At 30.0% G+C, this 27,923-nt stretch overlaps 1 protein-coding gene across 6 annotated transcripts in view; it reads left to right on the forward strand.

The window, feature by feature from the left end:
- Positions 1–27,923, forward strand: part of LOC130447457 (ephrin type-B receptor 1-B) — a 779,444-nt gene that overhangs the window by 691,784 nt on the left and 59,737 nt on the right. For all 6 annotated transcript variants that reach the window (XM_056784282.1, XM_056784284.1, XM_056784280.1 and 3 more), the window contains one exon: positions 26,059–26,239. In XM_056784282.1, the coding sequence (XP_056640260.1) occupies positions 26,059–26,239 (181 nt within the window). The remainder of the gene's footprint in view (positions 1–26,058; positions 26,240–27,923) is intronic.

Raw genomic sequence — 27,923 nt, forward strand, 5'->3', positions numbered from 1 at the left:
AGCCTCTTCGAATTAACTTCAAACGCGAAATTTACAATCAAATAGCCACCAAGAACAAACATTCCATCGGTTGATCATTGTTATTGATTTTTATCGCTTGTGTTAGTGATACAGTTTACTTTTCAACACATTTCTACTTCTGAGAAGAGCCAGAAGTATCATGGTACTAAATCCGGTGAATAATTCGCGTGTAAATAGCTGCGAATCAAAAGCGATTTGAGGTGCGTTGTCAAGATAAAGATGAAAACCGTTGGTACATTATTCAGGTGTCCTTCTTCATATATCGTTGTGCCAATTTCCCACATTTTTATCTGTTTCTGAGGTCGAAGGATATCCCCACTTTTTAATCAATCGTATCATAAACATTTATAACTATATTTTCACCACAGACAGATTTTATCATTCTGTCAGTCTCTTTCTCTCTTGCTGCTTTCTTTTTATGATAGAAATATATTGAACACCAAAATCATTTTGGAAAATTTTCTAAAACAGTAATAAGAAAATGATATGATGAATTTCATTGAAGAAATATAGATCTGTTCAGTGTATATACGAGATGTGGCTATTGAATAACGAGTCTGGTGATATAAAATATTTTATTTTGATGTTATGTTCATATATTATCATTCATTATCATCTTCTATATTTACCCATCCTTTATCCCTACATCGCTCAATGCGAATCTTTCATTGTTCAGAAAAGTGTAGGGAATCTCCTTCAGGACACGCGCCTCTTTTTCTTTCACAGCTCCAACAGACTCAAATCTTATTTCTTTTGTCAATACAAATATTTTGTTGAAATATGAGGATTTTAGTCATCATTTTTGCACACACTTTTCGAATTTTGAAAATGTCATGTAAAAGTTGCTGCATACATTTTTTGTCAATTCCTATAGGTTCAGCAGTCGCAGGAATACTTAGCCGATACTTTTTCAATATTTTCATTCGTTTTTGACGTGGAAGGGTGACCCGAACGTGAATCATCTTTAACATCTCTTGAGCAATCTTGAAAACACTTAAACCATTCAATAACACGTGGAAGCGAGTGGTTTCAATAAATTATAAGTTTCAGTTGCAGTTTTTCCAATTTCCTTGTGAAATTTCACAAAAACAGCCCCTATACAAAAGAAGGCAACGGCTACACTGGTTTGTCTGCAGACATGGTGATAAGCTAACAGTGGCAAACTTTGACGCATGCGTAGTTTTTTCTTCTTCAAATGTTTGTTTGGAGGAATGTTCAAGGAACGACTTTTCCTTCATGTTGTTAGTGTGTTAATTTGTATTAAAGTTCATGTTTAGTGTCACTTCGAAGTGATAAATGTAAATGAAATAATAGTAGTATAATTCGCAATTGTCATGATCTAAAATTTTGAATAAAATACAAACTATGTTGTCTGTGATCATTTTTAAAAATCAAGTGTAAAACAAATATTTTTAACTTTCCTATCCAACATTTTCAACTGATTGTTGGTAAGAATATTGATAAAAATCATATTATAGTTGTATATTCTTTGAAATTATGGATGAAATAATAATTACGGTCCTGTGATCTATTTTCCAAAAACGAGGGAGAGCGACGATCTAAATGGGCTTTGGCTATTCATATATTCTACGAATTAGAAGGCAAATATTTGAAAGTAGGATTATAGGAAATGTAGGGATCATGTTCTGATCGAGTAGTTGCAATAAAAAGAATATACTATGTATAAACCCTCTTTGCATCGAATTTTGTAACACTGTTTCGGATATCCTACGAGTCTGGGGTGTCGTCATGTAACGAACATTTCACAAATTGAATACGTGTGTAGGTATTAAGATATGCTTAGTAATAAATGATTCATGAAATCATAATATTCGTAGGGTATGAATAGATTTAAGGGGGTGGGGTTGACAATATTTTTCCAGCGAAACACAGTATTTTTCAAAATAATAGTACTCTTCCAACAAATATAGTTTTATATGGAAAAAATGTTATTTATTTTTATAAAACTTATATTACTTCGTTCTTCTTGAATGTTTTGTTTTTTTTTTATTTTTAGATTAACATAAATCGAAAGCTAATTTTTCATTAATGAGACACTACTGGTGTTTCTTTCTTCTCACCATTTCAAATTTATAACTTGCAAAAACCTTTCTATTAACGCCTAAGTGGCAGCAATATTTTTTAAAAAACCTGCAATTTTTTCCCTCACTACAATCTTTTGGGTTTGCAACGATTTAATTCAATGTTGTTTCCTGAGTAAAGATTGTCTTAAAGCCATTCTCAAAGTCATTGTATGCACTTAGACCAAACACTCTAACAAAGGTTGAGGTGGGATAGTCAAATGTGACTAGCATCAAACATTCTATTTGCAGATTCATCACATAAGATCTAATTGAAAATACCCAATCCCGGACGAAAATAAAACAAACAAAAAGTTCTTTAGATGTTGTCAATTTAATATTGACTAATTTGACGTGCTGTCAACGACTCCAGTTAGTATGAAGTATGTCAGTGGGAGTGAAATTTGGATACTTGATCTCGCCTCGCTCAAACTTTCATATGAAGGAGAATTAATTCTCAAAAATAAGTGTTTTTAGATTTTGTTTAGTGTTGAAAATACAGCTCTTTTGCTTATTATGTATTTCTTCAACAGTACTTAGTACGCTTACTCGAAATATAGTAATCTACTATATATTATAGTACATTTGGCAACTTTAATTGAGAGGTGTGGTGATAATAAAAAAAATTTTAATCTCATTAGTTATTGGTACAAATATCTAACCGCGTTTTCTATTTTTTTGCGATTTTTTATATATTTTTATTATCGTTTTGTTATTGGTATACAAATGGAACTACCTAAATCAATATAATAGTTTATTTGAATACAAAAAAATAATTAAATCTCCATTCTGATATTTCACAATAAACACAAAATGTAAGAAAATGGACAAATGACCAATTCAGTATAAAACAAGTAAGTCAAGTTATTAGGTTTCAGTTTACCTTCATTCTCTGAAGACGATAACTTGGTTATCGAAACGCGCGTCAGACAGTGTAATTGTGAGTGTTGATGTAGTGGTGGAGTAAACAGTGTGATTAGTGTAAGATTAGGAATCGAATCATTTTTTGAAGTTTCGCCAGTCAGAGTATTTCATTGTTTATTTTCTTTCAAATACAAAGTTCCAAAAAAAATTAGTTATATCTGAGTAGCAGTATTTACACCTACATCGGTGTAATACTAAAGAAATAATTATTATACCCATATTTGAAAAGCACGGGCTGGAATTCAGAAAACGTGAACCCACTGATTGGCTTCAAATTTTTACCAGATACTTTAGATGATTGTACCTAAAAGGAGTCTCGCAAGGGAAGGGGATAAAAAATCTTTTTTGATAATTTTTTTATACTAATGAATCCATGAAAAATTTATATATTCAAATTGATGCTATCTATCTTCTCACCACCTCCTCTCACTTTTCTCTTTGTCGTACCCGTATTAATTTCTTTTTTATCATAAAAAATTCGTATTCGTAATAGCTACAATTGAATCATAATAAAAACATCATTGATTTTTGACCAAGGCACATATTAAGGTAGTAAAAAGAAACAAAAGCAAAAGACATAAAAAGAGTAAGACGGAGCTGGATGAAGGAATTTGCGGAGTTTTTGTGTCATAAAAAATCTAAATATAGGTACAAAATATTAATACATGGAAATACGTGGTTATGTAAGATTGGGTTGAGTTAGTAAAATTTTTTTCAACCCTTTTCCTTGCGAGACGCCAAAAATCCTTTTAGGTACAATTTGAAGCCAATCGGTGCGTTCCCGTTTTCGGATTTCCAGCCAAAGGACAAACAAGACTGTAACATTCTCGTTTTTTTATATCCATTTGTTATGAAATCTAAGAATCGTCCTAATAATTCTATAAATTCTTTTTAAGGGTATTTGTTTTTTTGTCCTTATATCATTTAACAAATTGATTGATTTCAACCGTTTGCTGGTTTATTTATTTTGCTACCTTTTTTAATTAAATATTTCATAGAGACTAAATCATTTACTTTCTTTGTATCATCCTTTTTCGTTTCATAAAATATTCAACAACTAGTCAGCAACTTCTTAAACTCAATTCGGTACTTTCTAGTAAATCACATTTAGTCGCAACTGAGAGAAATCGTATTAAATATTTTATCAACGTTTTGAAATATGGCTATGGAAGTCCTTCTATCCCATTAAATTGACAAATTTATATCTTTTTTACTTTTCATACTACATATTTTAATCAATAAAAAATTTTATTGCTTTCTATAGTCAACAATGATTTCCTTTGGGTTTCACTATGTAAAACTTCTAATCGATAACTACTCGGCTTACGGATTTATTATAGTTAAATAATTTTTGTTACATTAAATTTATTCTAAATCTGAATATTGATGGAATTATTTGTCAACTGTTTCACCTTTCTTGTAGGATTTTGTTAATTCTAGAAGCTATACTTGGATAGAAAACTGATTTTTCAAACTTTGATAATATTTTCGCTACCTTGATTGTATTGTTGATTTCCGTTGTCACATATCAGATTTTACATAAATCTTATCGGGAAAGTAGTTTTAATAGTCGTATAGATGGTTACTGGTTTTTCTACAAAATCTGTCAAAAATGCAACTTATACCATTTCTGGTTTAGTGGATATGTCTTTCTATATTTTGCGCTAAAAAATGATTTCTGCCTTTAATTGAGTCTTTCTAATAAATGATAACACTAGCTCTACATTTTGATTGGTATTTTGAAGTTGCTGATTTGAACTAAGTATTCTCTATTTAACTTTTCGGAGGACTCGTGCGGACTCTCACTCCGCAGCTTTATTATTTATGAAATCATTCCAGAGTGCATTTGCATCTGCGGCTGTACGCAACAGTAGTAGCTTGAAATAATATATTATTACTTAGTATAGATATTCGTCGCAATTGATTGCGGACTGATAGTCCGCGAGCGACCTTTTCCGTTTTTGTTTTTTTATAAATATTATCTTTGGGCATTATTTTTGTTATATTACAGTATTTCGTGCCGTTTTATTCAAAGGTAAGAAATTTATTCTTGTTTGCAAAGGTTTCTCGAAATAATTGGTTCATTTTTTTAAAGATGGCTTCATAGCAGAAGCAGCGAACTTAATTAGAAAAATTAATGTCTGAGTGTTTAGCTGAAGATGGAATAGATAAATGGGCTCTGATTTTGATATTGTTGATTCGGATGAATCAAAAGATGCAATGAAACCAAAGGAGGAGTTGATTGTGTTGATAAACTGTGCGCGGTGTATGATGCGAATAACATTATGACTATCTAACATAACATTATGAATATCTGAGTTAAAATTATTTTTGGTCAAAATTTCATCAAGTAAGGCTACTTAGGCTCACATAAGATTTAGCCTTCACATGTGAAACACACCTGTTAGCTCCTGGATCCGCTACAGGGTTTGGAGAGCCAAATTTGAAATCAATATAATATATCTGCATCCACACACTATACTAGAAGAGCTGCAATCTTCTAATCAAATCAAATAACTTATTAATTAGAATTGCACGGCAAATAACTATATTAAAGTCCATGAAAAAAAAAGTTTAAGATTATACATTCTGTTTATTTTGTACTAGACTCATTGTTTATATTGTGAATATAAGATATAATACTAGTTTGAATGAAGCTGCATCTAGTTTGTGTATATTTGAACTTATTTCAAACAAATTATGTCCTCCATATCCAACTTTGGCAATGAAAATCTATTACTTTGGGGTGCTCCCTTTCGTTTACCTATTCAATATACCAAACCGATTATTGATGAAAAAAAAAATCGAGAAGAAAACACGATTTTTTGCACAAATAGATGTTCAATCTCATCTTCATATCCGAATTTTAAATTCGATAACCCAAACGCAATCAAGCTACAACGCTTCTTAAATGAGGTGCGTACAAATATATAGATTGCATTTCGTGCCAACCTTTTCATTTTTACCTCAGCAGCGGGTTTTTGAGGGAGTAGATTTGCATCAAACAAACGAAAATTTGGAAAATAGTACAGATGTACATTTTGAAAACCTACAAGTAATTCTTATCAGGAAAAGAATTTTTTTTTCTTTATAAAGTCCTATTTGCCCTAGTCTCTAGAGATTAATATACTGTACATAATGCAATGTTACACTTTCTTAGACAGATTTTAGGTTAGTTTCTATTGTTTATGCGTTTTTGAATTAATGTACTTCAAGAAAATGTTTTATCTACATAAGGTTTTGATATAGTTTACTTACAAATTAATTTGTGGATGGACGGGGAAGACGTCCGTATTAAAGACGTTTTGTTGTTCCATTTTGAAAACAACAAAGTTCAAGATCACTTTTTGAAACCCGATTTCCTATTATTATTAATATTACTAATAATAGGGAGGCCTTGTTGGTCATAATTGCCTAGGTATTACATTAGCAGTCCCCTTTGTCTCCCAAGACTCTGGGAGCTTTCAAGATTTATTTGAAGAATCCTACAGGCATCGCGTTGAAGCAAGGCTCTTCCGCTAGATCAAATCTTATAATTTTCCAATGCCGTTGATGTTGAAAAGATACTAACAGTTGCAGAAGATGTGTATCGTATATTCCTGCCGTATTGTATGATAACCGACTTTCGTATGTCTCGTTGATTTATCAGAGTCTTTGTTCTAATTGCCTCTAAATAGTTAAAGTATTTCCGCCGTCCAATCTGAAGGGCTTTGCCTTGTCTGCAGCCATAGGACTAGAGTTGTGTCTCTGCTTTATCTCTTTCATTTATTTTTTGTCAGCGATATTATTTTCCCAATGTTCCGTTTTTTTTCTTGATTTTTTCAGTGTTTCCGTGTTTCGAATCTTGGATCTGTCTAATGTTCACAGTGCTATAAAATCTTTTTTATTATTTATTTGTCTTTTTTTACAATTTTTAACAATGATTTATATAATACCGATCTAACTAATTTATAAAGTGTATATTTCTAATTATAAGAATGTTAAATACGTTAGTTCAATTTCTCTTACAAAAGAAAGTCGTTAATCTTTTTAAAGTACATCGATCACTAAGTTTATGAAATAAATGGTTTTGACGTTCAGAGTCAAATTTATTGTTGTGTTCTCCCCAAAGTAACCCAAGTAAAATAACTAATAAGGAAACTGCTAAAAATCTCAAATCATTCAATTTAGAATCAAATTATTTCTTAGAGGAAGTATAATCTTTCAATCTTAGTCGATTGTTGACTTTATTTAACTAGAGTTGACATTTTTTAGTGTCATGTTTTACTATCGATAACACAGTCCAACGCATATATCATTGGTTTTGATTTTTCAACTGTAAATTTTTAGACATAGAATACGAAATAGAACTCAGATTTTCAATTCTTGAATTTTAGATCTTATATTCTCGTGAATAAGCGATCGCGAGATTAGTTCGATTTATCAATAAGATATTTTTTTCAAGGAAAATATTTGTATCGTTTCGATCCATAAAATATAATCTGAATTGAAAAATTTGATAAATATATCAATCAATCTTCGATATGAACATTAAGATCAAATCTGTTCTAACCAAAAAAAGTTTCTATCTTCAATTTCTAAAGATTTTTCCTTTTCATATATTTGACTCTATTCCAACTTTTCCAATGGAATGCTGTTTATATCTTTCTTCAATAGTTCGTAGTTTTCAATACAGATTTATTTTTAGATCGTATAGATGCCTTCTAAATCTATTATCTATATATTGAGATGTTTGCCTTATGTAAACATTACTACATTATCTTTTTTGATGTTATAGAATTTAGTTTATTTAAATATTGAACTTTCATGAATAGAAATATTGATGTTATAATTATTACTTTTAATTCAGAAAAAGATTGAAGTATTCATTAGAAAATTTACATAAATTATATTGTAGTAGCTATAAAATAATTTCTCTCGTTCTTCACTATAGCCACCAAAGTTATATAGATTTATCTAGATGGCTATAGTGTACTTTCGTGCTAATAATACAACCAAGGATATCAAAATTGGAAACCATGGTTTCTATAAATTCTTCGAGATTTTTTTCTTTATGATACCCAAGAAAAGTTTGTGCTACTTGAACAAACATCAGATTAAGTCTTGAATTTAGAATTTTGCCTCATTTGAGGACTATGCTCATCATTTACTTGACAAGTACCCAAAATAATTTCTTGATTCGCCTTAATTTTGCATGCAAAAGCGGTAGTAATAGTTTTTTTTATAAATTTCGTTGATTACCTTCTGTTTTTCTTGAATTATAACATCTTCTGGAGGTCAATTTCTTTCTTTATTTTGTCCCAAGGTATCAAAATATAAAAATCAATATCCAGCTAAGCTGTCTAGGGAGGAAGTTGCCCTGTTTTCAATCAAAATTTATCCTGATCCCCCAAATGCAAACCAACATATCCAAGTTAAGATGTTCTCACAAAGATTTTTCGCTTTTTTGTAAAACATACCCACCATATACATAACAAAAAATATCGGAATGATGTTTATATGTTGTAATTCAATATTTCGATACTATAATTTAAAACGACGATAATTTACAAAAAAGTATAACATATCCGTTAATTCATTACTCTAAAAATTCAATAAGACCAAGGATCAATGGTCCTAACTTAAATCAGTGAGTATGGAGCAAATATGGAACATAAAAAAGTTGACTTAGGTATATTTACAGTTATATATTTGGCTATTAAGAGCTTTATTTGGAGTAAAATTTTACTATTCTGATCGTTAAAGATTTTTTTAACAGATTGAAAAAATCTGGTACCATTTCTTTAATTAACATTTTTAAAATCAGTTGTTGGATTTCATTTTGCTAAGATTAAAAAAACTATTGACTAACTAGAGGTATAATTACTACTAGTTGATAGCTCGACAACGTTGTGATTTTTTCATTCTGTTATGCAATATACTAATAATTATATAGTTCGATAAAACTGGAATCTCAGTCCAAAACTCACCTGGGTAGTCAAATAAGAAATATTCTGATCCTAATACATTTTATGATGTTTGGAACGAATCATATCGTTCTATGAAAGCAATTGGTAGATGAAAAGTAGCTTTTAGGATTTGGATGTTATAAGATTAACAGACATGACCATGAATCTAATCGTAATAAGATCAGATTATTTTAAAAATTCTAGATCCTATAAAAAACAGTGCTTTTGTCTTCGAAATGAAAATTTTAATTTAAGTTAGTTAAAACACAAATCTATTTCATTCAATAAATTATGCAAAAATTGTTATTTTGCATGTCTCAGTTGAGAAATATTTACGAGTTAACCCTTTTAAATTGTTGGAAGATGCGCTGATGTATCATATAGAAAATGTATAAAAATGAAATTCAGAAACTTGTTATATATCACGACAAACAGTGTTTGAAGCATCAATAGTCGGAAAATAGGCAATAAAAACGTTCTCAAATCGAATTTCATAGCAATATCTTCAGAAAATATTTGCGATTGAAAAGCGTAACAGTCGATTTGAATTCATTAAAAACAGTTATAAAAAGATTGTGCGTTCGGTATCAGATTTTGATTTTCCGTTTTGTTAAATAAAATTATATTATGTCAATTTTTCAATATCAATTATCAATTAGTAATTAGTTTGTCAATGCTCATATACTTTATTCAAATAATGTACTTTTACTTGTATTAAAATTATCTTTGTATGTAGAACATAATATCGCGTCATACAAAAAGTATTTTTCAATTCGTACATACAGTGTGTGTAATCCAAATGCACTGTTTCGATTACTATACATATCTATGAAAAATTCAGAAAATGTTCAAAATTATAAATTAACGTTCTTAAACGTGAAAAGATACTTTCATTCCCTATTTACATTTTTCATCGTTTTCAAGTTTATTGCAACAATTAAGAGAGAATAGAATATAATCATATGCTCACAGGAATTCGCTATAATATACTCAGATTTTTAGTAAGTAGTTATTAGAAATGATTCACATGGTTTATACCTGTCATTTGACTTTTGATATAGGGGGAATATGAAAAGTAGCAGTCCATGTAAGTGTATGGTATCAGTATTCTGATCAGCAAAATTCCACCGGCATTTCCAATGATATCATGTTACTAAAGTTAGCAGAGCAATATGAGCAGACAAAAAAACTATAAGCCGAACGTTAAGTTCTAATTAAATACTAATTAAGTGCTATATTACGAAATTATCAGTTTTTGAGAAATTGGCTTTTCTACTTTAGAAAAAAGTTGCCAGAGCAATGTAACGTGTAATGTTTTATGTTTAATGTGTAAAATCGGTAGATAATTGAAGCAAAATGGTTTCATAATTATATGCTAATTGAATGTTCCTTTGTTCATTGATTTATAAAACATTTTTTGTAAAAAAATATTTCCTATTCTTGCATGAAATTGGCAACTTTCACGCCAGTTTCCAAAGAGTAAAAAGGCTTCACAAACAAACGTCGCAAAAAAAATTATTTTTTTCCGAGTTTTATTAGCAGAATACTATAATTGGCGAAGAATTATTGACTAGTGTGGCCTCATTAAGGCCTGTATAATTAAGTGCTCGACTAATGCTAATTGAATGCTGCAGAATAGATGAATTTTTCGGAGACGTCATTTAATTAGCATTAGTCTAGCACTTAATTATACAGGCCCTAATGAGGCCACATAGTGTTCTACCGAGAAAACTCTGAAAAAGTCATTTTTTTCGTGACGATATGTTTTTGTGAAGCTTTTTTGCACATTTAACTTACATTGCTCTGCTAATTTTTTTCTAAAGTTAGCTGAACATTCAATATCTCAAAAACTTACACAGTGGAACATTTCCTAATATGGCACTTACTTAGCACTTAATTTTCCGCTTATTGCTTTTTGTCTGCTCATATTGCTCTAGTGACATGGTCTCATCCTAATCCCACAAATCTCTTATCATCTTTAATATTTGATGTAATTATAGCTTTTAAAGGAAACACAGAAATCTAAAATGCCACCTATGAAACGTACATCAAGTTGATTAAATCGAACTACTAGTTCTCGATATACCATCACTAACACCATCTACTCTAAAAACTCATGTTGTAGAAAATTTATTGGTCGAGCAAAAAAAATGTTTACCTTTAAAAAATTATTAATGTTTTGTTCACATTGAAAAGAAGAAATAATAATTAATTAACAAATTAGTTCGTTATGGCAAAACGTCTTACAAATTTACAGTACAACTGTTTAATTGTCTTTGAATAATTCCAATCACAATGGAACGATGTCGTTGTGTATGATTTAAGTCTACGTGGAAACGTTACCAACCACGGAATAAAGAAAAGTCCAACTTACAAATGGATTCACTAACAAAAATTTAAAGCAATTCTGAAAGTCGAGTTAGTAAATCTTGTATGGTGTCATAAATATAAATTTCCTTTTGCAAAATATCTGATTTAATTCAAATCCAACTGATGTTATCAGCTTACTTGTTCTCACTTGATTATGGTGAGTCAAATGGAATGGCAAACTGAGACATTATATTCTTAACTTAAAATTTACTTGTTAATGCAAAAGTGAAATAAACAATATTCTTTTGTATTGAATACTATCTATAATTATAAATTGTATATCAAAATACCAGAATTTTGCTTGTTGTGTGGAAGGGATAGAGAAGGAGAGACCTTAGTGTAGTAAATACTTTTTAGTCAATAAGCTGAACGGAGCTATTTCTGTAAAACAAAGGTTGGTGCAACATTGGTAAGGGGGCGGTAAATATCTTAATTCATCCGATAGAATTACATGGATGAGTTTAAATTAACTGGAATTGCATGCAAAAGAAATGCTAGAATTTTTTAATAAATCATATTTGTAGTAGTACGAATAAAAAATGATGAAGGGGCAAGGTTACTTTCAAATTAAACTATTTAAAAAATCTAATGTCAGCAATATTACTGTTACCATCGAACTCGTAGTTGAGAATCTAGGCGAAGATACCACTGATGTATTTGATGATACACACGATTAGCATGAAGCTCATGTTAATTTTCTCATATATCAATTCTTCAATGCTCAGAATTATTTCGAATATAAACCGAATTCGCCTACACTCTTTCCCTTTAGACCCGCAAAGGTATTGAAAAATATGAGTTACTCTCTACAATTGTTATATTTTTTGTTAGCAATCGTATATAAGTTAACATAGGTGAAAGCTTTGTTGTTTATTTTTGGGATTTGCAAGGTTTTCGATTTAGAAAATTGCACATAAGTTTAATCCATTTATGTTTTCATTGTTCGAAGAAAAATTATATATATTATAAAATAAAACAATCAAAAAATATCCCTAAATATCGAAAGATATTCCTTCATTGTTATAATATTAATGATAATGGTTGTAAAAGTTGAAAAGTGTAACAATTGAGAGTAAGAATTTTTAGTGTTATTGTTTTTGAACACAATGTTAGTTTTTGTCATAAATAAATTGAATTCATCATTGATTTACAAGTTTGAATAAAATTAAACAAACAGAAAAGACTAATAGAAGCTGTATGCTTCAACATATTATATTAAATTATAGTTTACTGGAAGGCGTGACGGAAAGTTGACAAAATCCACACAATCTTTGATATTTTTGATATGTAATTAAAATTAGCGTCACCTGCAGACCGTGAAGTAATTTTAGAATTACAGAAACTGTTTGTAATTATATAATTTTCATACTCATTTTCCACGCATTTTATAAACATCAACATTCATCAATCTTATAACACGTGACTAAAAAGTAATTATTAAAAAATAATGCCCTTCGTCCAATTATTTTCCAAAATTGACCTACGCATCCGGTTTTAAAATACTGTTAGTTCATTAGACATATCAACTAAATAATTATCTGTGTCATTACGTGAAAATAATTAGAAAATTTGTTCAATTTCAACATGCACTCTTATTACCTTCTTTAATTGCTTTCTCGTGAGGTACTGTTTTTCTTAAATGAAAAACAGCTGTAGCGAAGGAGTTGACAACGTCGCTTGAATGATTATATGTTAGTCGAAAAAATTAAAAAAAAAATCTTTCGAGATAAATGTTACCACCAACAGACCAAATCAAATCGAGTCAGTGGCGTACTGCAAATCACCGAAAATAGAAAAAAGAGATAATGTTAATACTGTAACAAATTTATTTGGCAACATAATTGTTTGTCATCCATAGAAATCTTCTTATTGTGAAATTTAATCACAGAAATTATTTTGTATTGATATTATTATGTCCAAATGCACTGCCATGTATAAAGTTTGAGTTAATGGTAACTTGGAAATAATCCAATTTTTTTTTAATTTATCTTATTCCTTTGTATATTATTTACTAGCTTTATATGATGATTTCGTCGTGATTATTAAACTAATTGCTGTTTTTTCGTTAAGAATATTTAAAAAATGAGTGAAAAATTTGAAAACGACATTACTATTAGTTTTTAATAATTATAAAAAAAATCCGCTATTGAGTAAAGTCCAAATTCAGTATAAAAGATACTAACATACTATGTATTGAAGTAGAAATTATGCAAAAATTGTTATAATGTGTGAAAATATATCTAAATAGTGAATGAACATTGTTAAGTGTGGGCTCTTACACCACTGCTCCAAATCTCACAGTTTATGGTTCATTTACTCTTTGGGTATTTTTTACAACCATATTTTAATAATTTTAATGTCACCACATTCTTATATGACCAACATTCCTTGGAATTTATGTACTTAAATGTTCACAATATATTTTTTTAAATTTATCATCATCAACTTTTATCATTTAATTTATTATTATAATTTTATTTTTTAGGCAAAGTTGGGTTTTAATAATATTTTATTCAATTTTTTCAGATAAGACTAAAGATAGTTAATACTAAAAATTTACCTGTTTTATAATCACGTCCCTAATAAGATTCGATCTTATTATAAATATTATAGATTGCCAAATGCCAAGTAAAACATTCTATTCCATATTTAAATTTAATTAATTGAATTACACAGTATCATTAAATATTTTATTAATTCTTTATTGAATCATAGGTTGTTATCAAAAGCGAGAAACTATACGAAACTTTAAACCAATAGATTGATTGAAAGATAATGAAAATTTATTAAAAAAAGTTCCACATAAACAGAAGAACAACAAACTAACTGAGTAAGTAAAATGAAGTTTACTAAAAATGTCTCTCGCTCAAATGCTACCAGAAACTTTCTCAAAAACTAGGTTCAGGAAATAATAGTACAGCTAAATATGTTTGCTTTCTTATTTCTAGAGTTCTGAAAAACCGAATCTTCACGATAGTTTTCTTTCAAATATTCTACAAGAAGTAAAAAATGTGAGCATAAGGGAGTAGACAGTAAGGAAGCAACATACCTTCCTTACTGTCTATTTATTGGACCGTCGCTTGTTTGTGAACATCGCATTTGCAAGTTTTTTCATCTAATCTGTAAGTTGTGTGACCACACTTTCCAAAATTTTTTAAAGAAATTAATTGTAAATAGTCTTTAGTTATCGTTGCTTTATTTGATTTCCAACCAATTTAAACGAACACTTTAAGAAGATATCAATTATTACTAGATTAAATAAATTAAAAGATTGGCTTTAGACCAAACCATTTTAGGCAAGAGACCCCTTTTCCTAATTGAACTGATATCTCAGACCCCCGTAATTACTTTACAATTAATTAAAAAATTCTATCTCTATTTTTTTTCTATTGATACAAAATACTTACCAATTTAGAAACTTTGCCCCAAGGGGTCAATATCGACCACTTTGGGAATCTCTGCTTTAGACTATTCCTAACCAGTTATACTGATAACAAAAAATATTCTCAATGTATTTAAAATACTGTGCTACTTTTTTAAAAAAAGTTTTTCACGTTTAAGTATTTAATCAAACTCTTATAACTCAGAATATCATTTTCTATAGAATTCACATGATATCCAAAATTCATCTCAACTCCTTTTTTTGTAACATTAACTGAAATTGTATCTTGCATGAATCCCGCAGTCATGACTTAATTAACTGACATATCTCATTTGTTTCATTTCCCTGGTCACTAAAAAACCCATTAAAAACAAGAAAAAAATGTGCTAATTCCACTGATATACATGTTTCGCCGGTTTTTCACTTCTCTTTCGGCAGATACTAAAAAAGGGGCAACCAATATTCTTGAAACTAATGAATACGTTACAATAAAAAAAGTACAGTTCACAAAACCTTTCTGCAGTTCATTATCTTTTATAAAAACTTTAAGGAAAAAAAGTCACTTTGTTTCCTTTTACGGCTCTGTTGATGGTTCATTTTTCATTTCCTACTATACCGGGAAATGTTAATAAGAAGGTGATCATAAGCACCAAATTATAACGGACAGTAGTCAGATCAATGCATTTTCAAGTTTAGCTGAAGAAATAATTGTTTATAGAGCTTATAAGTATATATTATTTATAAAAGTATATAATTAGCTTATTATAAACATTTTTTTATGAAAAGCGGCTCATTTTTGTATAAAAAAACTATGAATTAATACAAATCTATAGAACTATTGTTTATATTTTGTGCTGTCGTTTGGTGGTGATCAATTTCATAACCATAGGCCGTTTAGTAAGCATCCACAAGTTCCCCATGGAATCATAACAGAGTAAAACTTTGATGAGGCTTAAATATTTATCACATCCCACGAAAACCAGTCTTCGAGTTAATGAAGTATCTAGTCCTCGTTTTTACTGGTCCTGTCTCATGGTCTCTAACTGGATGTTTAACTTTTTCTACAAAGCAGTCTCAATGGAACTGCTTACCAGAGCACCGTCGGACGAATAAATTTATATCGACCATAATTTGGAACGTTGAATCGTCGAAGTACATACTTAACTTCGGTCTGCAATAATTATATGTCCGTGTTGTTTGGTTTGGTATATAACACACATGAACTAGTTATTGGTTTGAAATGAACTAACTATTAAAAAACGCCAGACATGAATCTTCGTTCTAGGTTGATTATTATTTCAATATTCACATACTTCTTAATATTTTCTCTTTCACAAAAAATTTGGGTACTCATTTTGAAAATTAGAATCTTAGCTTCAAGTTTATACAAGAACATTCTCAGGATGATGTATCCTTTTTCTTACAATTTTGAAAATGCATAGAAAGTTCAAAATGTCCCATTTCTACGTAAATATGCCCTTAAATATCCAAGAGTAAGTTTATTTGAAAATTTTAAGTTGTATTTGAGAAAGCACGTTACACAGAATCGATGGCGAGTCGTCACATTGTATTCAGATATTTTGTTTGAGAGAACGAAAGCTTCTTTTCTTGTTTCTTTCTCATGAGTAATCTTGCCGAGTTCGTACTGCATTACTGTCCCGAAATTGTGGAGAGAAGAATCTGAAATGCAAAATGCAATTAGAACATGCTATACCAAACTGATAATCTGATTGAATCAAAATATTTTCGAGAGCCCATTTTACGGCGAAAATTTATAGGTTAGGAAAAAAAACCTCTTTTGTACAGAATTTTGTGCTCTAAATTTTTTTCCCGACAATATTTTCGAAATCCTCATAATTTTCGAGTTATTCGCGATTCAAAATGTTTTTTAGTACTTGAAGGCATATTACGGTGAAATTTTTGAGGAAAAAATGCCTAGGAATTTTGTGCTCTACAATTTCGGCTCCGGCACTTTTTTTCCAAATTATACGTAGTTTTCGAGTTATTCGCTATTTTTGAGTGCATAAACCCATTTTGAGGCAAAACTTTTTTGTAGAGAATTTTGTACTCTACATTTTTTGTTGCCTTAGTTTTTTCGAATTCCTCATAGTTTTCGAGTTCCTTCTCCAAATTTTTTAGAATTTCGGGTCCCCAAATTTCGAATATCAATGGCCGTAATTTTGTCAAGAGCTGCTAAACTTATTCAGTATCCTAAAACCTCCTAGAATCTAGAAAATCAAAACCTCCCAATTTAATTTAAGGTTTCAGCTGAAAACCGTCCAATTTAATTTAAAGTTTCAGCTCAAAATCGCCTAATTTGCCTGTACTATATCAACAATGCTCATTCAGTACTAATTTATATGATAATATAAATATAATATAAAACAATTATAATATATAGGATTTCAATGTCTCAGTTACTGATTCATGATGTTATTAGTTTTTATTGAGGGGTTATGGTGTTTAGTAGAGCTAACTATTGGATTTTCCCCAGGGAATAATGGTCCCAAGAATACCAAACCAAATTTTCACTTCCTGGGAATAATGTATCTGATTTTCGTTTAAAAGTCGTAGATTAAGATAAAACGTACATTTATTGGTAGGCAAATAGTTTGAAAAATGTCCCTGTGCTCAACATTTTAGAAGATGTCCCCATTTCATTTATTTCCGTAAGACATTCCCATTTGGCGTGTACCACCCTGCGAAGTGATGCGAAAGGTTCCAAAATAAAAGTGGTAAATTACAAATGTACATGTATATTTACTCGCAAATAAGTAAACGACTAATTAACACATTCATTTCCGACCTAGATTATTTTTATTGCAATTTTAAGTAATAATAAAATGAACTAATTGCAGTGTTAATTTATCCCATTCTGTAAACAGTGAAATTAAATCCTTTTATTTAACAAGTATGTGTATTATACATTATTGACAGTAATTTGTCAGGAGGGAATGTTGATAAATTTAGTTGACAAATTTGTACGAGTCAACATTTATCGGTTTCTTCAAAGAATTTACAGCGGATTTTTGTGGTATTTTTAATAACCCACATAATTCCTACAGTAATAAATTTTATGTTGATGAGAAACGGAGTAGTAACATTTTTCGTAATTTCGAATGTTTATTCGTTTGTAAATAAGATCAACATAGCAATAAACTGATAATAATTAGGTAAAGCTTTCGAAAAAATATTATTAAAATAGCATCTTTAAATTATAATTTTGTATTCGAAATAAAAAGGGAATTATTAAAAAAATTATAGGAACGTCGACTATTTAGTGAAATTGATAATATTTCATTAAATATTGAATAAAACTCTTCAAACTGTTACGTGATTATGAACAACGTCACAAACCGATAAACGAAACTAGTATTTTAGTGAAAGAGAGGGAGAGAGAGAAATGCTTTATTGTCAAAAAATTGTTACAATTTGTAGACAGAAGCTAGTAAAAACTAAAAAACAAATATAAAAATAACTAAATAAAAATACAATTAAAATAAAATTACAATAAACAGAATAAAACCGCAATGAGTAACAAAATTGATAATTGTAATAGATAATAATTAGTATATAAGTCCATAGCAACAATTCAACCAGTATGCAGCATGTCCGCAATTAAATATTATTATTAGAATAGAAGACAGTTTTCAGTATATATGCCCTCGAATTATTGCGGAATGCGGCAAAAGATGATATAGATTTGATCTCAATTGGCAAGTGATTGTGCATTTTTTCTGTATTGTAAAATTGAGCCTTAACCTAATTCTGAACATGGAGTAGGTAGGTAAAGATCGTGCTCTGCGCTCTTAAGGGGACAGCCATGCAACGATCTTTCTGAAATTGAAGAACCGCGCTTACGAATTAGGCAAACGGATTCAAAGATGAATGAAGAAGAATGAAGAGCCAGAATTTTTAATCTTTTAAATAAGTCCCTGCAGTGAGCCCTGCTATTTAGTCCGAGTGAATATCTAACAGCTCTCTTTCGTAGTTTGAACATTCGCTCAAATTGAGTCGCACCACACGTATCCCAGAAGGGAAGGGCATATTAAATATAAATTAAGAACTCTGTTTATTCGAGAGACCCTTTGATTGCACCACGTGAAGAAATCATTTTATTATTTAAATCATTTCAAATTAATGTTTTATCGCGTTTATATTAAGGGCAACCTTCTTGCTAAAAACAAATATCTTCAAAGGTACTAGGAAGTGAAAGAAATGTAGGAAGTTCTAAATATATTCCATAAAAGTCGAAGTGTTAATTTTTAGTTTACGATGTATAGATGTAAAGCCGTGCGTAAACATTATAGTTGTAAAACAAATTCGTTACTGTCTCAACTTTCTATCATAATTTCACTAAATTTCATTTCTTCGGGGAACATGCTTTAAGTTGTTTGCTCTCTGAAGCAATGGCAACCATTTCATTTCCAAATATTCCGAGCAGTCTTCGACGTATACCCTTTTTGATATAGATCGATTTCGATTCTAATAAGTAGGATTTCGAAGATTTTACTGGGAATTCAAGAGTTTATTATAATTCATAACGACGTTTTATTATAAAGAATTCATATTTAGTTTTCTATCTTCTGTGAATTCATTTCCCATTATAATATATTGAGAGCCATTCTTTTTCGTCTGCTTTATCTAAGTTTGAATTCATTAAAGAATATATCACTAGTCGTCTTCTACGAAATCTTAATAATCCAAGTATTATTTACTGCATGCAAATATTCTGACGACTCTCGTTTTTTTTTGTATTCAATTTCGAAGAAATTGTGGAACTGCTGTGATTGCAGTCTTCTGAGCTTATAACACATATTATTATCTACCTCTAAATAACCTTGTTAGTTACTGCAGTGCATAATTATATTAAAATTGTTACTAATTTGTCATTTTGAAACATTTATTTTTAATTTGAAACTGGCGGTCTCAAATTTGATTAGAAAATTGCATAAAAATACTTTTATGCGTAATTATGAAAATCAGCTTTGAGATTTTGATAATTTTTCTTCAAATTTGTAATTATCAGAGTATAATTGAAATCTTGAGCTGTTTGTAGAAAAGAAACAATTTTCGTATCCATATTCTATTGTTTTTAAGTCAAAATACGAGCCGTGAGTAAAAGGAAATATACATATAAATTTCTTCAATTTCTTACTTCTTATATTTTCAATACGGTTTTATTAATAAATCATTTTGATTATAGGTCTTCTTTAATTAAAAAAAAAAGATGAAATTATGATAAACAAATATTATAATCAATTAAGGAACCAAACAAAATCTACACATCAAAATGTTTCTTTATGTGCAAGGACTTTCACAACAACTGATAAATTATTTGAATAAATATACATATACATCATAATATATCATAAGAACTGAAAACTCAAAGTATATATAGAGATCAAGTACCTGTGACGTTGTTTATATCAAAATTTAGAAAATAGATTGAAAAGTTATCAGTACGATAAAAATTAAAACTGCATTAACAATTACATATCAAAAAGGCATACGTTCCATTATAAAAATTAAAAAAATGTTGAAACAGAGTCCAATACAAGAAAAAGAGATTTTTAAAAATGGTTCACATACACAGAATCAGAACTGTTATCAATATTCTATCAATTCCAATAATTTAACTGAATGTTGCTACTTATTATAAGATATAACAACTTAGAATAAAATATTATTTAGTGTATTGATAAAAGATTTTTATTTTGATATTCATGTTGTATTAATTACTACAATTACGAAAATTGTCAGTGTCAAATTATATTTTGTTAACGCAATATGTTGAAACGTCAAAACTTTCTGTTTTTAAACAAAGTTTCAATTGTAGGAGACCTAAAATCAAGATAATTTATCCACAAAACCATATAAATATTTCCAAAGAAATATTTTAAACTCCACTTGATTCTAGACATAGAATTATTTATAATATTATACACAGTAATTAATTCGCGGATAGAAATGGGTTACTAAAATATTCAAAATTTCAAAAATCTACTTAGAAAATTCATAATTCAAAATATACCGACACTTATTATTCTAACATGAAGTAAATATTATCATAATTTTATTATAAACACTTGGACTCGGCATCTTTGACAAGGAAAAAATGCAGTGTTGACATTATATTTAAACAAGATAGACCAAGGTTAAATGTTTCTATTTCTGATTACATCATTTCTTTGACTTTGCGTTGTTGTTTGGTTGTGAGTGAATTCGCAATCTGACCACACAGTTTTCATTTGAATTTTGATGTACACATCAATTCCCTTCCAAACTTGAAACACTTATTTAAAATGGATGTAACTTTGTCTCTAATATCATATTTTAATTAAAACAGTTCACTTCAGACACAATATTATTAATTGAAATAAACACTATACTGCACACTTAAAAATGAGTCTTTCTTGCAAAAATACGTACTTATGAGGTTTAAGGTCGATTGACATGATGCAATATAACGTGCAACCCAATGAAAGTCGCAATATATCTTGATCAAAAGCATTCGCAAATGAAGTTCAGCTGATTGTTTCATGCAAGATCTCGCACTTACAACATTATCGGTTTGGTGCCATTTTTTTGCGTGCATGCTGCAATTTTAAGGAGAAATCTAGTTACTTTTGGCTTAACAACCAACCAAATGTCAGTGTTAGATCAGCTGCCTTTCGTAAAACTAATCATTTCGACCTTGTGGTAAATTTAACCTTATGTCGAATTTGTTTTTGCTCATATTTGTTAACAAGGTCTAAATAATTAGTTTTACGAAAGTCAGCTGATATGAGACTGACATTTGGCTGGTTATTGAACCAATACTACAAAATTCTCCAATAATACTAAATTCAATTTATTCAATTTATTCAATTTATTCAATTGATGTATAGTAAGAAAACAATTCTCAAACAATCATCATATTGTATTATCTTTTGACAAATATCATTTTAATCTAGCATGATTCTAATTGTCTTATTGCTTTTTTTGTGTCAATGCGTTCACCTGACTTCCTACAGATATTCAATAAACAAATAAAAAGGATTAAATGACAAACACGTCATTTAAGTTATGCACCTGACTGCACATTTATTCTCATTTCCTGTTCCTTTGGAGCAAGACGCAAAAGCATTTTGTGCTTATTCGAGGGTAATTTGCGACAAACACACAAGTGTTACAATTTAGAAACTTGGATATCGTGATTTTAGCACCACCTGGTCGTTTTCCCATTTCTTGTGCTGTTCCGGTTCCACGAGAAGCAAAGACGTATCAAAAGACGTTATTTAAGGATACGAAAGTTAAACTAAATGTAAATTTATTATCATTAGTATATTTTTTCACTTCTTAAAACCCTACTATCAATTTTATTCATAGATTTAAAAAGTGAACCAATTCGTCAAGTTTTACTGTTTCCCACAACTTTTGATCAATTTTCTGATATGACACAGGAGAAGCAGATTGATGGAGATATTAGATTCTGTTTCGGAAGAATCAACTGTTACGAAAAGTATTAGCGAATAGACATCAACTTTTCATAGCAAGAGTTAACTATGCCGGCTGTGGTTTACTACGTGCAAACATCTGCTCTATTTGTCTCCTGTTGTATTTATTGTTGTAGTTTCTATTAATGACCAAGGATTCAGTTCGTTAATTAGTGTTAATAATTAATTCAACTTTCTAATAATTGAGACTCTAAGATGCAACTTTTCCGTGAGAGAGAGTTGTAGTGAACCGCTCCCTTCTATATTCCAAAATATAGAAGGGAATAACTTTTCAAACAAAAACTACATTTACGAGATATTACAAATTCTGGACATTACACTAACAGTAAATAAAATGGGTATAAGAAGTATTTCTATCCTATCGACTGCGCCACAAATGTTTGTTGAATTTCAAACTTTTCAAACAAAAACTACATTTACGAGATATTACAAATTCTGGCTTTGTCTTCGAAGTTATAGAACGTCTTTGAGTGGCTACATTAGAGCAATTTTGAACGGGAAAAAGTTTCATTAATTCACTTTGTTTTCTTTCACAAGAAATCAGTAGGAATGTTGGAATAAATAGTTATATTTAAATATGCATCTTGGTAATCGAATCTTCTATTTTAAGGATATATAGCCACAACAAAAAATTAAATAAGAAAAACCATTACAGCCAATGAACTTTTTTCCACAGTCAGAACTAAAGAATGTAGGAGAATCGGAGAAACCATTACAGCCAATAAACATGTAGGAGACATTACTAATCCTTTTATTTGTTCAGGCTCATGTGAGCATTTTTTTATAGAAACTTTCTTTGCATTCGTTTTGTTTAAGTGTAGTATATTCTTTTTTGAAAAAAATGGAGTGCTTGTGAGTATTTCTATATATTATGAACTAACGCAAAAAACCAACGCGCTCGAAAATAAAGATGCAGAATTTTATTGATCAAAAATTTCTTGTTAAATTTCATATATATCTAGGTACTAGGTATGTTAACTTAAATTTTGACTTCACTTAATAAGCAGTAAGAGTCGACTCTTACTTTTCTACAACTAAAAAACGTTTAATTTAAATAAATCCGTATGTGAACTCATTAATTCTGATACCTTAATTTACTTTTTTTTTTAATTAGTAACTATAACATTAGTATTAATTACTATTAAAAAACTTAGCGGTGTATATAATTCATTAATCATTTCGTGGGAATAATTATTTATTGTTATCCCGGAAGCAGTTGACGTTCGACGTTCTGTAATTTGAACATTAAATTGTAGATGATAGATGTTAAATAATACCGATATAGTAATATAATTACATTTATTGTCATCGGATGTAAAGGCATTATTAACGTCAAATATTCAGTATTTTGGTTAAACAATGAGTAATATACTATTAATATTTGGAATATTATTTTATCGAATCCTGTACACTGTTAAAATTCAAATATATATCCAAACATCAACTTAACATAATCTTCTGATGATAAATAAGTCTATCGCAAGATTCTAGAATATTTAAATTGAATATAATTAATTAACTTTTTGATATAGTACCAAAAACAGTCACGTACGTGTTTCTATGTAAGTAGTGCTCTGTTTTTAAGACCCATGACTTTTTGTCTCCCATTGTTCTACCGCTTTCAATAGTACCCTCTTCTCCTTCTTCCGTTTCTTGACATTTTTGTTTTCAAATCTTCTGCTTTGTTTCTTCCGCCTTTGTTAATACCAATGTTTCACATCCAAATGTCATGAGTACTATGAAAAATCTAATTTTTGATTCTCTATACATCTCTTTTGATCTTCTTAAGCTAATTAATGAAGTATGTTACAGCCTTTCGCTATTATTTGTTTTATTTTCGCTTCTTCAATAAAGTTATTTGATAATATGAATCCCAAGTATTGAAACACACAAACTTTTTCTACTTTACATTTTCTGTTACCTTTTATTCGTTTTTACCAACTTTCGGGTGTAACACCACGTACTTAGTTTTTTCTTCTTTTTACTTCCTCTTCTATGTGCTGCTACGTTCTTATTAATAGAGGTAAATCATTAGCGTATGCTATTATTTGCAGTTTTGGATTATATTCAAAAACAATATGTACTGGATTGAAGAACACTGTCCATAAAAGGTCTGTCCGTTTGATCACAACATGAACACTTAATTTTCCTTATAAGATTCTGTCGCTAGCAATTCTTCTGTCTAATCAAACGCTATCTTGAATATATTCACAATTTTCTTTGGTTTTCTTAGTGTCTTCAAAGCATTTTACCGTTTGCTTGTATTTTTTATGTTATAGCTATTCTTAAAATTCATAACTTAATTTCAGTCTTTCATTACGTTCATAACTCTCACTCGTTATTGTTACAAAGTTTCATTATTCCTCTTTGTTATTCCTCCGCTATTTTATTTTGGTACTCGCTCAACTCATTTCTTACATCGCTTAACATAATTTTGTATTACTGATTATAAATTAAGAAAAAAAGTGAATAAACATTGTAATAACGTAAATACCACGAATTTTGCTAGAACTTTATTATACGAGTAAACTAATCATTAAGAGAAGAAAGGAACAAAACTTATAGATCATCTCATGAAACATTGCAGTTTTATACTCGCATATTCGAAGTAATAATTACAGGAAATGGGACGAAAAGATAATAAATTTGAGGATATCTCTCAATAAAATGAAGCAGTTGGTTTTGAACAGGGACAACAACAATGCTTCTCCTATAGATGATGATGACCACCAGATTCTCCTTCTTTCTAAAACCAATCGAATCAAACAATATTTTTGTTTAAAATGTTCTACTCTTTATGAAAATAGATATAATAATATCTACCCGGTATCTCCGCCTTTCATTGAATATATTCTGGAAATAGTCACAGTTCTCCTGCGCGTCATATTGCAAGGCTTTATTGGTAATTATAACGTTAAGACAGTATGACAACATCTTATCATCACTTAGGGTAGAGAAGGAATAATATAAATGGCTTTTCCTTATATTAAGGTGCTGATAATGGATGGAATTTATATGTTGTGGGGTTTGTCCTTATAGATAGATCGAATTTCACCTTAAATTAAGTTTATTGTCAGTTGTAAATCTTCTTTATGTACGAGAACGGTTCGAGAATGAAACAGCAAATTAATCATATGTTTTTTAACGTAGAGATTGATATGACTATTGATCTACAGGTGAAAATATGTGTAATCATTGAATTATTCTCCAGTAAAGTACCATACTTTTCCAAAATTATTAAATAATTGAAACGAGTTATACAATATATTTCACAATATTAATTTCCGCCAAGAATAGTACGAGGATGGTCCCAGAAGTATCTGCCTGACCTAGAGATGGGAATAGTTACTTGAAATATTCCACTGTATTAGAAAGTACACAAACTATACAGCATATGTTTGAAGAATTCACGTTGTTTAGTAGCCGAATTTTTACGCTACCTCATGCACCTTATTCGCCAGATTTAGCCCCCTCGGATTATTTTCTGGTTTGGTGCTCAAAGATTTTCTAAGAATAAAGAGGTGATGTCGGCAACTAATGGCTATTTTGAGGAGCTTGACGATTCTTATTGTAAAAAGGGTATCGAACTTTTGAACATCACAGGGAAAAGTGTATAGAGCTAAAACATTGAAAAATAAATATATTTTTTTCTAAAGTTTTTGTGTTTTCTTTATTGGACTATGTACTTCTGGAGCCATCCTCGTCTCTATAAACAAAGTTATTATATCTCTTTACTATAACTCAATTTGTTATAGTTTATCACTTTCATGAAAAAATTATTTTTAATGCGTGATAAAGAACTGATAATAATATAATCACATTTTTTGTTTCAGTGGGTAGAGGAATCTTTCACGAATTTCCAAAAAGGCATCAATTGGAGATCATATGTCGTATGCGATGTGGCTTACAACAACGTTAACAACTGGTTGTGGACGCCGTTTATAGACAGGAATGTGTCTAACCGAATGTACATTGAAATTAAATTCACTATAAGGGATTGCAGTCTTTTTCCTGGTAAGTATAAAATCAATATTTACTAGAATAAGTGTTTTTTGTTGTCGTTGTTTACATTTTGATCGCAATTCTCCATTTATTTCAATTAGAACATATGAACAATGATAATAATTGATATACATCGTAAATGTATTTAAATTTCAAACTCTACTAAAATTGCAATAACGCGTACAACAATACCACCCTACAGTATCTCACTTAACATATCGATTAATTAAGTTCTGGGTCTAGTATATTAGTTTTTCGCTTTATAATACATTACGGACGATTTGGTGGTATAAAAAACAGACACCAGTGACCGGCGCACCATCAACAGTGGACGACCTCGCCTTTACAAGAAATACTCGTGACACCAGCATTTATTTGGGAGCGTGACATCTTTTTGCATTGCGGTTACGAGTAGATAAAGAACTGACCACACTTGATTGTCAAGGAATTATTAATCAGCCTTATAGATATAGCGCTTGGAGCTCTCCATATGTTATGATAGCCACGTCTGACCGACTAGTCGCTGCTAACCATCCCATCTCGTCGCCGTTGTCACTTAGGGCAGATAGTAGGAGAACGAATGAAAGGAATCCTATGGTTAGATCGACGTCTGCAGTGATCTTAAGGATCAGCCTTCAACAGTGCGTTTTCTAATGTTGAATTTGCAGCTCAGGTAACCCGTGACACCAGTATTCCTGAGAATTACGTCCAAACGAGTTGGAAGAGAGTTGGCCACACTTCAGTCCTAAGAAGTTACATCCAGTTTGGGGTTGGTCCACTGGTAATAGCCATGCCTGAGAGTGGAGTCATGCTGTGCGTGGATTACATATAAGTATAGTGTCAATTCGAGGCTAGTCGCTGCTAATCATTCCATCTTTGTAACCCAAGATTTCGACTGAGATTGAAGACTTTCTTATCAAGATAGTACGATGTGGAGCATATGCTTTTTCGCGATTTTCTACTTAAATCGGTTCAATACTGTACAAATAATCGATGAACAAGTTGTTTACTTCCAAAGATACAGAGGCGGGCTTTAGAAGGCTCTCTCCGGGTCGAGTTCCTTTTAGTTTCGGCCGTTATGATTCAGGTAGCGATTAAACAGATTATATTCATGGTTACATATTGATAAAATTTAATTTTGTCTGAACACATTTTCAATCATTGTTTATTTTGTTCCGTTGCGAGAAAATTTGGCTCCCATTTGAAATGAAGCTTTTTAATGCTGAAACCCTCATGTAAAAAAGTGTAAATACTTCAATATGACGTTTTCGTGATGTCTATTATCTATCTGAATAAAATTAGGTGTTTTCAGCTCCTCTGTTTTATGTTTTAACTACTCCTTTTGAGTAATCTGCTCATTGAGCATCATTTATGCTTATATGTTTAAACTGCCTATACAAGTCAATAATGTTTGATAATTTAGATAAAAAAATTAAGATCGTTGGATAGCACTACTTCAAAGTAAAAATATGATAATGAATGACTCTTAAAAAATCTAAGCCAAAATGAACAGAATTATTAGGGACATTAATGAAAATATTTTTATATAATTTTGATTTACGTTCCAAACTATCTATATCCATCTTAATAAAGAGGCTATTTCCAATATAATAAAAACCTATTAAGCACGTCTCTCAGCCCTTTTTCATTCTATTAGTTACAATTAAGACATATGGGCAGATGCTCTTTGTGGACA

This window comes from Diorhabda sublineata, chromosome 8 (assembly GCF_026230105.1).
Source record: "Diorhabda sublineata isolate icDioSubl1.1 chromosome 8, icDioSubl1.1, whole genome shotgun sequence".
In the NCBI taxonomy this organism is placed as follows: Eukaryota; Metazoa; Arthropoda; class Insecta; order Coleoptera; family Chrysomelidae; genus Diorhabda; species Diorhabda sublineata.